Here is a 12,699-nt window from a genome sequence, read left to right as displayed (position 1 = left end):
CAAACCTTTTTTGACGGGTCAGGACTGACAACATGCATCCAATCACAGGAGATGTCACAGTATCATCTGCAGCTGATATCCCTTGGGCGTGGCACCGCGGCTCAGACGTCATGTCTGCTCTCCCCGAGTCTTGTGGAGGGAGAAGGAGGTGTGCGGAACCTCTGACAGGCTGCCAGTCACACGGCTGACAGCTCTGTGAAAGATAGCTGTCTTGGCAGAGAGAGCTGGAGCGGCAGCCCGCCTGCATGCGCCAGTCAGCCCCTGTGTGGAGGCGAGTGGAGCTGAGCAGATTGAAGTGACGGGGGCTCTGTGGAGTTGATTGGCGCAACACGCACCTCCGGATGAAAGATTCAGGCTGAGTGTAAAAACACTAAATGCTGTCAGTGTTATTATCACCTGCACTAACTGACAGAGGGAAGAGAGGTGGAGAGAGAGGGTGGCTAATTGACAGCTTTTTAAAAAACTTTTACTTTTCCTGCAATGGTAGGCAACCCAAATGCAGGCTGAAGGAACAGGCAGCATCAAAGCCTTGTCAGTGAATGACAGTGTTGACAGAGGATGGAGAGAGTGATACTGAGAGAGATGTATGTCAAATTCTTGAAATGTTTTTTTCCATATTACTCTAATGTCTATCTCTCTGCGATTCCCTGTTTTTTTTTTTTAATGAGAAAAGCACATTTTTAACAAAGGATTTTATTATTTGGCTGAGTTTGAAATAAATTACATTTCCTTTGTTGATGAAGAAGCGATGTTTTTTGAGCAAAAGCACAATTGTAGTTTTGCATTTTTATTTTTTTTTAAATTTCTTTCCAAACCTGGAGTTTTAGAAATATCTTTCCGGGTTCCTAATAGAAAAACTGTAAGAACGCATCTTGTTGGATAAGTGTAAGAATAAGAGAAGTGGTATAAAAGGACTGTCAGGAGCTCTTTCATGGTCACTGTTACACCGCATAAAACTCACAGCTCGCTGCAGTGGATTAGCTCGTTTGGATATGACATGCTTTTAAAACATTAATGGTCATCATCTGGGAAAGCAAAATGTGATTGGGCAAATTCCTGAAATATTTAAAGTGTGTGTCTGTCAGAGCTTTTACTATGTGTGCCGCACGGCGTCAAGAAGTTAGAGGGAGGGTAAAAGCTGGTAATTGGTCGTGTGTTGTCATGCCATTCAGTTGGTAGCGCTCAAGTCTTGCTGTTCTCTGCACCACAGCGAGCACCAGGGTTTTGAACTTCCTGATAACTGGTGTTATGTGCTTATAGTATCAACACTATGCAGTGCAATAGAAAGTTTATCCTTAAATAGATGGACTGTTAATTTAATGTGTGTATAGCCAAAGTAGTTCATCCACAGCAGCACGGTTACATAAAAAATGGTGTAATGAGTGCATTATTGTTTTTCCTCAGTCGACATGACCCCCTTCTAATTCCTGGCAATGAGCAAATCGAGAACATGGACATGAATGTGAAGAGGTACGACTCCACAGGGATGTTCCACTGGTGCCCATCAAAGGAAATAGAAAAAGTTATCCTGGTGAGTGGAGTGCAAACATGCAACTAATACAAAACAAAACGTTAACACAAGAGTCTGCTCAGGAGGCACATCCGCTCCTCTGTATTGTAGTAAAAACCAAATTCTGTATGTATCTGGATGGCCTTAGCTGCCTTGCTGTGTGTTTATTTGTTTATTTGCTTGCCTTTTTTCTTTTTCTTTTTATAAATTCACCATGTAGAATCTGTAAAAGACAATTCAGTTCTCCACACATGGCTTTGCTCAGGGGTTTTAATTAACAAGACAGCTTGTAAGGATTACAGTTAAAATTATTTGGTATGTCAGGGTTATCTAGTAAAACAGATGATGAAGGTTAAAGTTGACATGTGAGGATCCCACTCAACATGAACTTCACACAGACAAGGAACTTTTTATTATTTTCATTTCTCTGATTTATGACAAGCTCATATTCATGCCTAAACTCTTGCTATCTGCATTTTTCTTCTCTTTTTGAATCAAGCTGGAAATAAACACTTCATATTTTGTCACTGATTATTCAGTAAACTGATAATGATTGTAGTTTAAAAATGTCTGACGCTTTTCCTCTTTTCTCTTTTTTGTGATCATCCTCAATCCTTCCTCTCTGCTCCCCTGCATCCCTGTTATTCCCTGCAGACTCGGAGCGAAGCCTCTATGACCGTGCTGAGCGGCCATGTGGTGGTCTGTATATTTGGGGATGTCACGTCTGCTTTAGTGGGGCTGAGAAACTTGGTGATGCCTTTAAGAGCCAGCAACTTCCATTACCACGAGCTCAAACCTATTGTTTTTGTGGGCTCGCTGGATTACCTGCGGAGAGAGTGGGAAACATTACACAACTTCCCCAAGGTGTCCATATTACCTGTGAGTGTACCAGTTCATCGCCATGGGAACCACATTCAAACCAGAAACTGTGATCAACTTAACGAAACACTGACATTTTGAGTCAACAGACACGCTGGAATCCTGGGAGTGTTTGTCACTTTGATTTGGTCACACATTACTCAATTGAATGATCACTCAACCCCCCCGCCCCAGCCTCCCTCATCCAGAGCAGTGACACATCCTACATATGCAAAGTGGAGTTTATGTGTGTTGCAGCTGCAGTGCCCATCACAGACGGCGAGGCTCGCTGCCTTAGAACTTGTTAGGCCTGGCTTGACTGATGATCAGAGGCAAATCTCGAGCACAGCCTTCAGCACAGGCTAGCCTTTAGATTAGTCCGTGTCTCTGACTCTGCGATGCCCAGTGAGATCAGTAGAATGTCATCGCCTCAAAACAAGAAGACTTGTTAACTAATTTTGCAAAGCAGCGCACACTCCTAAATTTGTTTTTTCTCTCCCATATGTATGTGTGTTCTCTCTCTCTCGCTCTCTCTCTCCTTCTCTCTCTCTCTGTTCTCCTCACCCTGAAGGGTACACCATTAAGTCGGGCAGATTTAAGGGCTGTCAACATCAACCTCTGTGACATGTGCGTTATACTGTCAGCCAATCAGAACAATATTGAAGATGCCTCACTGCAGGATAAGGAATGCATCTTGGCATCACTCAACATCAAATCTATGCAGTTTGATGACAGCATCGGGGTCTTACAGGCTAATTCCCAAGGTAAGGAGCGTCCTATTAGACTCCATGTGCCCAAAGGGGACAGGTTGTGTCAGGGAGAAAAGACGGCAGTCAAAGATTAAAAAAAATAAAATAAAAAGGCAGGAAAGGATTTTTGGGAGGGTGAGAAGGCCACACATGATGGATGCAGTTTGTCATGAAGGGAGCGTGCTAAGTCCTCTTAAGTGAAATACTGTAAGGGTGCTGAGCGTGGCATCTGCGGTGTAAACTGACTTTTATGTAACTCCAGAGGAAGTGCACACCCAAAAATATTGTGCTGATTGCCCAATCAAGCCTTTGAAGAGTGTTTACTCCACGTAATTTTATGATCATTTCAATCTTGTTCCTGGTAATTACATGCTGCTCAAACCTCCTTGGTAATATTTTTTAATGATGTAATCAACATGGCTGTGTCATTTGATGTTGTTCTTCCTGATCTGGTGTCTGGCACGGCGTCTGGAACAGATTGTCGATGTTTGCAAACGCACGAACCTGGCATCCCATCAGGCCTCATCATCATTAAGCAGCGAGTACAAATCACCAGGCAGGCCAGTTCAGCTGCTCCTCGTTAGTCACAACAAAACAGTGACACGTGCACACACACACACACACACACGTACACACACATAGACAAACACACCTTCATGTTCTACTGTATGTACATGTGTTTGTACACGTGGTGCACACCGTGCCAACTCAATCAGTCTGACGACATCTTCACACAGGTAGTCCTCATTTTACGAAGATCTTGAATGGCGCAGCGTCGACCTTGAGCTCCATTCTCTGTGGTGCCGCCACCGTGATCGTTGTAAATAAAAATCTGAGTTGAAGTACAGAAGATTTCCACGTGTTGTAGGAGAATACCAATGCTGTTATTTATGGAGCCTGTTGTGAGTGATGTGCTGTCGATAGGAGTGCCATCCAGGAACAATAAGGAGGGGTAAATCTTCCAACATTTCGCTCTGGGGAGCAGTTTTCAAAGAAAGTCACCTAAATATGGACGACCAGTAGTCTATATTCTCTCCCAGGGTCGATGGATGGAGCCTATTGTCATCAATAATTGGGTCTTACATCAACTACCCATTGCAGGGATAAATACTTCACTTTAAAACACACATACACACATACACACACTCTGCAGCGACATACAGTCATGCATACACAAGAACACACGTGCTCATAACCCAGGTCTACTATTGTATCATAGGTACTTTATACTTTGGGGATCCCTTCCTTCTAGCGATGCTCCCATTCAGACAGTCTGAGGAATTTAAAACAAGGAGGTGCAAATGAATAAATAAACATGCTCACTCCTGGGGGAGAGCTTCTCAAGGCTGCTGTAGCATGTAGTCAACCACAGAGCACAGCTGTGCCCGGGGGGCTACATGATAAGGGGGTATGTAACCCAGATCTACTTGCCTATTGTGTGTTATAGCTGAACAAACAAGGTTACAGCCTCACCGTATGAACACACACTGTGTGCGATCGGGTCAGCTTTCAAACTCAAACCCCTTTTCTGTTTTTGTCTAATTGTTGAAATGGAAGACAGCAGGTGTTCATTGGCTGAGAAACCCAATCAAAAGGTTTTAAGTATTTTTTTTCCATTTTGGACTTCACTTCTACAATTAGTTGAAACAGGAAAATACCTAAATTTAACTTATCAAGATCTCTGGTTCCATCTCCAGAAGACTTACAGCTCTCTGTTGTGGAGCTCCCACATCACAACTTCTGAGTAGTATGTAAGCTAATAAGTTTTGAAAATGGCTGAGCAGCAAGCCTCATGTAGCTCTGCTCTACTGTACACAGTTTGCAAAAAAAAAAAAAAAAAGAAACCAGAAACTGTTTTTCTACAACTCCGTTCTGTCCTCATGTTCCCTATCATACAATAGGAGCAGTGTTTTAGAAGATATACCCAAAAACTTGCCATCATTCTATAACGGAGTAAACATCATCCTTTATGGACTTCGACAAAATTATGTTGGTACTGTCTGAGCTTATACTCCCTCTTTGACTCAAAGTGTCAAACCTCTGCTATTTTTAAGTCCAATAATTGGTATAACAAGAGTTGTGATTATCCTTGCTTCAGTTCAGTCTGTGCTTCTTGCTTGTGTACTAAACTATTCGGTGTCTGTTCTGTTGCAAGAGGCTGGGAGATCTCTTTTGTAATGTAAGCAGCTCATTGAGTTTGTTGACAGGAACGACACATCCTCATACACACATACATGGAGATTGCAATCCTTTTAAAACTTTGTGACCTGAATATATTCCCTGCATTATGTTTCCTTGGTGGTGGCACTATAAGCTGGCATTTTGCTGTAGTCAGCACTAAATGATGGATGTCAAAACACAGTTGATGCATTATGCATATAGCATTTCAGATTTAAGGTGTTTACTTGTCACTTTGAGGAAATGCAAAAATGTGAAGTCATGTGAATTCACACTCCTGTCACTTGCGCTTGTATTTCATCGTTCTCTGCCACGCCATTTCCAATAAAAGGTTTTCCGTATCCACTTCACTAGTTTTATTGTAACAAAATGAACAACATATAAAATTTATGTTTGCCTATTGATGGAGGGGACACGAATGCTAAATATGTTACAGCTGACCTCTAAAAGCACAGTATCTGTATAACAGTTTTTAGGCAGGTGCCTTCTTCACTCAGGAATGTTTCTGTCAATCCACACATTTATGAAGCAGAAAGCACACATCAGCGGCTTTATGCTGAGTGAGCTGACATGCACTTTGTATAATGGTATTGATACATTCCAGGTCACAGCTGAATGATTGTGATACACCTGTAAAACACACTCATGAGATGTCCATCGTTTTTGCTGGGATTTATGTCTTTACATCGAAAAAAAAAAGTCAAGCACAGTATTTCTCCACAAGATTAATAAAACACCAGACAAGAATATGATTCTTTTCATGCTTTCCAGACATTAGTAGGTCAGTGTCTCAAATATCAGTTGGGGCTGTTTATTCTGTGACCTTTACACTCACAGACAACCATATCAAATAAAAACTAGCTTCAGGTGTTTCACCCTATGTACAGGTAGTCCTCAGCCTATAACACAATTAGCTCCGAGAGGTTGTTGTTGTTGTTATTGTTGTTGATGATGATGATGTTGGATTGCAGCAGAAAGGGGAACTACAGTAGTTGGATATAGTCGGGTATGGTTGGTTGTTTGCTTCTATGAATTTTTGTAAGTTGGATGTTCATATCTTGAGGACTACCTGTATGTCACTTTGATATCACCAATAGCCAAAGCCAAATCAATGCGTAATGAAGATAAAACATACCGAAAACTTGAGCTAAAGGTACTTTCTTAGCTTCTTACAAACCATTTGACTCCTTTGGGAGTGACATGATTTGATGTTTTTGTTGGGTTGGGATTTTGTGTTTGATTCAACGATGATGTTGGGTGCAAAATAATCCTATCTAAAAATGGAAAAAACAATTCAAATTTCATTCTGCAGTGGTTTCTCCCCTAAACTTTTTTAAATGCTTATGCTCAGGTTTCACTCCTCCTGGAATGGACAGGTCATCTCCAGACAGCAGTCCAGTGCATGGCTTTGTGCGTCAGGCTTCGGTCACTACTGGATCAAACATCCCCATCATCACAGAACTAGGTAAAACTATTTTCATCTGCCTCAAATGTTGCACAATATACCCAGTAACATCAGGTCAATTCATCATTCATTAGCAGGCATAGCTAGAACCGATAATCTAAGATTTAAGTCATGCTGTATCATAAATTCCAAGTCATTCAAGGCCAAATGGACTTAAGAATGATTGCTGTGGAATTTCTCTTCATTTCCATAATATCCAAAGCTTTGACCCACTCATATTCAATTTCATATTTTTATGAATTATTGGATTTGGGTAGCTTTTGTTTAGTGGTGATAATGTTAACTATGAGGACTGTAAAATATCTTACTCAGGAGAATGCAGACTACTGTAACTTGAGGATGTCAGATGGCATCTTTAGGACCGTAGCTGCATCTTCCGCAATTTGTCCACTAATGCACAGGAGAAACACAGCCTGATGGAATGGGTGATAGAGGTGGGGAAAAAAAGAAAGAGAATGAAAAGGTAAAGAAAAAACTGCCTTGGTTGCAAAATAGGTCCATTTATTAATAACAATGGCAGTGGCTGTATTCCCACTGGGTGATGGGGGCTCATGAAACTTTCAGATCTCTAAGGGGCCTTCTAAAGCAGCAGAGACTGGCCACTCTGTCTCCCCTGACCCAATTAGGGAGCAATGGAGCATGAGGCCAGCTAAGAAAAGGCCAGAAAGAGAAAGGAGCCACCTAATGTTACTTGTAAAGGGGGCAGCCATTACCTGCATAGAGGCTCTTCCATTAGACGACTGACTGCATACGTAATCATCTCAACTAGATGCTATCTGCGTTCGAGTCACCAGTTGCTTTCCTCTTTTTTAAATCCTGGAAGCCCCAGTGTTGAGTGTTTGCTTGCCTACTGTATATCTAATGGTTTTCAAAGCTACAGCTGCTCTACATGTGATGATATTGTCCTTCAGGAGGCAAAGAAGTTCAATCGTAAGGAGGAGGAGAGAGCGGCTGCATGTTTTGCAGCAAAAGCACGCAGTAATTATATTTTCATGTGTGCAGTTTACCAGGAGAAGATTAAAGTTGGCTTGAACATTGAAAATATGTTTAATCTGTGATTCATTTTGTTTGTGTGGCATGTATGAATGGAAGTTATCCTCTCACTGTCTCACCATGAAATTATTTATTGTTATTGACAGGGCTTACTGGCCTGACAGCTCAGGCTTTGTATATGTTGCACTCTCCAATCCAATGTGTTTCCCTATTTTAGATGTCCTACAACCATGAATGTCTCAGAGTAATTCTGGACTTGACACGACTAGTCTGAGGCATTGAAATACCATTACTGCCTCTTTATAACTGTCTCAATAACGACACCATTTCTCCCCTTCCCTGCACTTTCTCATCGCCATTAGCTAAACCTGGCAAACTACTGCCATTGGTTTCACTCAGTCAGGAAAAAAAAAGTGGAACCAGCATACAAATGATAACAGAGCTGGGTAAGCTGAGCCTTTGTCCTCTGCTTCCATCCGTTCCCTCGGTCTGTCGCGCCGTTCCTCATCAGCTTGTCTTGATTTGGCCGGCTGCAGTCAAGGCCCTCCATGCTACCATGACTTCACTTTGAACACATTTTTATTCTTTATTCTGGTTGAAATTGACTGTCTTGTTTTTGGCCCCCTTAATGATTTTTTCTCTTCTTTTTGGGGTATTTCCCCCCCCCCCCCTCCAGTTGCATTTGCAGAGCATCGCTAGGCTTTTGATCATTGCTCAGTCTGTCCTTGTGGCTGTTTTCATAGCAACTCCCCCGCCTACCCCTCACTCCTTTCAAAACTCACACACACATATCCACTCGCCCCACCTCACCCCCCCCACCCCTCTTCTTCCCCAAAATCACTCCTATGGCCCGGACCCACTTGCATCAGCCCCGTGTCTCTTTGACTGACATTTGTGTTCCACAGCAAACAGGAAGCCTAGGAAGAAATCACATATCAAAAAGAAAAATCTCAAGATCAAAACGATCTTTTAAACTGTGTGTTTTGAAATTCATTTTCTAGTTTCTTTTTTCTTCTCCAGACTGGATCTCTGAAGCTTAGATATTGGTGGAGTCAAACAAAAACTGTTCTGCTCATTTTTCCAGTAACAATCCTTCATATACTCTTCATCATCTGCTGCAGCTCAGAGTCAGGAACAAGACATACACTACAGGGGGCACCGGGCATTTTTTTAAATCTACTTCCAATTAAGTCTATTACCATTGTTTTTAATTATGTTTTTTACCACCTCTTTTATTCTGATGAATTAAATTTAAAAAAATGTGTTGTTACCTGGCTTCAATATGACTTTCATAGCACAGGTAAATGTTAAGATGTATTTCTGGAGAAGGCGATGATGTGACACATTCATTAATGGTTCTGAAAAAAGCATGTATCTCTACGTGCATGATTTTTATTACATGTGATGTAGTTGCCATTGTTGAAGTCTTACTTTTGATACAGTTTTCTGAATGCATTTATAAATACATGCAGTAACTTTTTCTTGTTTTACTCTTTATGCTGACTGGTCACTGAACTTGTCTTTGGTCTTATGACATTTTGTTTAGTAATAATTAATAAAACATCAAGATGCACAAGCTGCTGTGTTACTAAGCAAAATTGATGTATGATTAATTCTTACTTGAAGGCTTCTACAATGGTCATCACAATATATGTTTACAATGACAATATGTGTTTTTTTTTGTATGAAACATATGAAATGCACTCTGCATGTAATATGGAGAAAAGTTGGTACTCAGAATGTTACGTAGATGGTTATTCATCTTCCAATCAAATTTACAGTGCATGGACTGGAAACGTATGCTGTCAACAATATTTAGGTTCAATGAAAACAGGTGTTTAGAGAAGAGATAAAGTTTTTATTTAACATAATATTGTTAGTTATACTCCTAGTTCAGTCAATACTGTTTACTCCAGTTGGCTTTGTTACATCACTATGATCCTATGTGTGTGCTATGTGGAGCAAGTCGTGTGTGTGTGTGTGTGTGTGTGTGTGTGTGTGTGTGTGTGTGTGTGTGTGTGTGTGTGTGTGTGTGTGTGTGTGTGTGTGTGTGTGTGTGTGTGTGTGTGTGTGCGTGCATGCGTGTTTGTTTTTCATGGCACCTGTCTCTAACTCTTTCTTTCTCTTCTCTCAGTGAACGACTCAAACGTTCAGTTCCTGGACCAAGATGATGATGACGACCCCGACACTGAGCTGTACCTCACTCAGCCCTTTGCCTGCGGCACCGCCTTTGCTGTCAGTGTGCTCGACTCCTTGATGAGTGCAGTGAGTTCTTCAACACGCTGTGCACTCGTTGTTTCTGGAGTGCTTGTCTAGACCTCAAAACCTGTTTCCAAAACCATGCATTTACTACCACCTATATTATAATTGTGATTTCTTGATAAAGAGAAGTATTCTAAATTCCTAAAGGACAATAAAAAGAAATGTTACACACATCATAGAGCCTGTGGCCACTGGGTAAAAATTGCATGCTGCTGCACTTGTTGAAATTTATGGATCAGAAATATAGGTAAATGAGGTAATATAGGTAGATGAACCTGAGGAGAATTAAAATTCCGAGAATCTTTGAATGCAGGATGCGTTTTTTGTTTTCTTAGGCTACTTTTTTGATAATACTATTCTAAATGGTTTCATTGGAAGATGGTATTAGATACAGAATACATCCTGTAAAGCTTTGAGATGCTGCCCCAATGAGAAAGAGGGGTTTAGGACATTTTAGTATTTTGAGGAGGCAGAAGTTACTAAATTAAATGGTACAGTAAAATAATCATGGCCATATTCACTGACATCAAAAGGGAAAACGTAGGCATCATTCCTCATCCTAAGTATTAATTCAGCTTTCTTCAGCATTATTAGATGTTTTGAGCAGCTCAGTGTTGAAGGTTAGCTTCATGGTGATGACACAGCAAAGAAAGACATGTTCTTTCATGTTTTCAGTATCATTGCCGGACTGATGATTAGATAAATGAGAGGCTGGAAAGAAATCCTCTCCTGAACCTCATTTTTCCTCTTCCTCTTCTCATGACCAGTGAGTGGTTTTCCCTTTGGTGCTGTGATGGCTTAATTTCAGCAGCCCTGTCGGTGAGTGAGGGGTTAGAGGGGTGTTGCAGTGCTGAGCTGAGCAGGGAGTAGAGCAGGCGTCAGCTGTAGTCTGGCACTGGTCAGAGGTGAAGCAAGCTAATGGACAGTGCTCATCCATCATGAGGCTCTGCATGCCTGTCAAGGGCCCGGGGAGAGGAGCTGCCACTCCGGCTCTGCTTTGGAGTGACATTAACTGTCTTCACACGCAGAAAAAACAGGGCCTGATTGCACCGAAGGACAAGAGAACCACACAGACCTCATCCAGTGTGGATGTGTGCGAGTGTTCGTACAGGAATGAATAGATCCGTATTGAAGCGTCTTGTATTGTATTTAAAATGACGATCCAGAATGTATTCTCAAAATGTCACTTTCAACAATTTTTACAGCAAATAAACAGGTGTTCCTTTATCCACCCAAAATTATATACATTACATACTGCATATCTTTACAGGGTTGTTGGCTGTTGCTGGTTGTTTTTAATTCACAGAGAACACCAACGTGTAGTCTCGGTCTAGGAAAGCCCTATTCCAATCACATCCATTGAACTTTGCTCAAGGCACCCATCTCAAAAAGAGGTGTCAATATAACTGGACAACTGAAAGGAAATAATGATAATTAATTAAAAAAAGAAAAGAAATATTTAATAACTAATTCATTAAAATAAAGAATAAAAATATTAATAAAAAATAAAAATTAATAGAAACTGAACTATATTTAAACTATTTGTATGTAAATTGAAACTATTCATGTGTAAGTTAAAGATACTGAAAATATGACATTCCATTGTAGGAAAGGTGACCCTTGAGTGACCCTTGACCCATGGTGAAAACTGGGGGTCCACCTATTATAAGCTGTGCATTATTCCCACTTCTACCACCTGCTTCTATCTAGTAGCTTCAGCTCACAGCGATCTCCCCCCCTGTTCTCCCCAGACATACTTCAATGATAATATCCTCACGCTGATTCGGACGCTGGTCACAGGGGGAGCCACACCAGAGCTGGAGGCCCTGTTGGCTGAGGAGAACGCTCTCAGAGGAGGCTACAGCACACCGCAGACGCTGGCCAACAGAGACAGGTGTCGCGTTGCCCAGCTAGCCCTCTACGATGGACCATTTGCCGACTTGGGGGTAAGTGGATGTTTAAGCTGAGATGACACGTTTTGGCACTACCCAGCAGCGCACATCTGGCTGTCTCTGCTCTTCGCTGTCCTTAATCCGATGTGAGGAGAAGTGATCACGCAAAGCATTCCTCAGTGGGTGGAGAGGGGAGATGCTTTTAAGAGAACAATGAACACCACCAACGAAATTCCATATTTAATCGGTTCCGACCTTGCATTTGTTTTGATATACAGAACTTGCAATAATGAAGTAATTTTGTTTTTTGCTGGGTGAATTATGGCATAATTTTAACATCACTGATTGTTACAGTCTGCTGTGCCAACACTTGGTATTTGTTTGCAAGCGAAACATCTTCAACAGTAAACAACAGTAGATTTCTGGTCCAACTTTTCAGAAAATTTATTTCCACTGCGTTGAACTGATCTTATCAAAAGGCTGCGGTCCCACTCATTGGTGATTCTGTCTTTGTTCTGTTGTTGTCCGTCAGGATGGAGGCTGCTATGGAGATTTATTCTGTAAGGCACTGAAGACATACAACATGCTGTGTTTTGGTATCTACAGATTAAGAGATGCTCACATCAGCACACCCAGCCAGTGTACAAAACGGTACAATTTCCTTTTTTACATCCTTGTCTACGTAAATATGTTGATATAATAAAATGGGCAGTAGGGTTTAACACAAAATACATTGCTAGTCCTAAAGGGAAATTGTAAAATTTACAGGCTACTTCACATAAATTGTATGAA

General features: G+C 41.3%; 1 protein-coding gene across 1 annotated transcript in view; it reads left to right on the top strand.

The window, feature by feature from the left end:
• Positions 1 to 12,699, top strand: part of LOC137603423 (calcium-activated potassium channel subunit alpha-1a) — a 131,999-nt gene that overhangs the window by 112,541 nt on the left and 6,759 nt on the right. Inside the window, exons 23-30 of the mRNA XM_068326876.1 lie at positions 1,405 to 1,531; positions 2,165 to 2,401; positions 2,940 to 3,132; positions 6,647 to 6,760; positions 8,116 to 8,199; positions 9,888 to 10,018; positions 11,767 to 11,961; positions 12,440 to 12,558. Coding sequence (XP_068182977.1) covers positions 1,405 to 1,531; positions 2,165 to 2,401; positions 2,940 to 3,132; positions 6,647 to 6,760; positions 8,116 to 8,199; positions 9,888 to 10,018; positions 11,767 to 11,961; positions 12,440 to 12,558 — 1,200 coding nt within the window. The remainder of the gene's footprint in view (positions 1 to 1,404; positions 1,532 to 2,164; positions 2,402 to 2,939; positions 3,133 to 6,646; positions 6,761 to 8,115; positions 8,200 to 9,887; positions 10,019 to 11,766; positions 11,962 to 12,439; positions 12,559 to 12,699) is intronic.

This window comes from Antennarius striatus, chromosome 11 (genome assembly GCF_040054535.1).
Source record: "Antennarius striatus isolate MH-2024 chromosome 11, ASM4005453v1, whole genome shotgun sequence".
NCBI classification, from domain to species: Eukaryota; Metazoa; Chordata; class Actinopteri; order Lophiiformes; family Antennariidae; genus Antennarius; species Antennarius striatus.
This window is presented reverse-complemented; position numbering and strand designations above follow the sequence as displayed.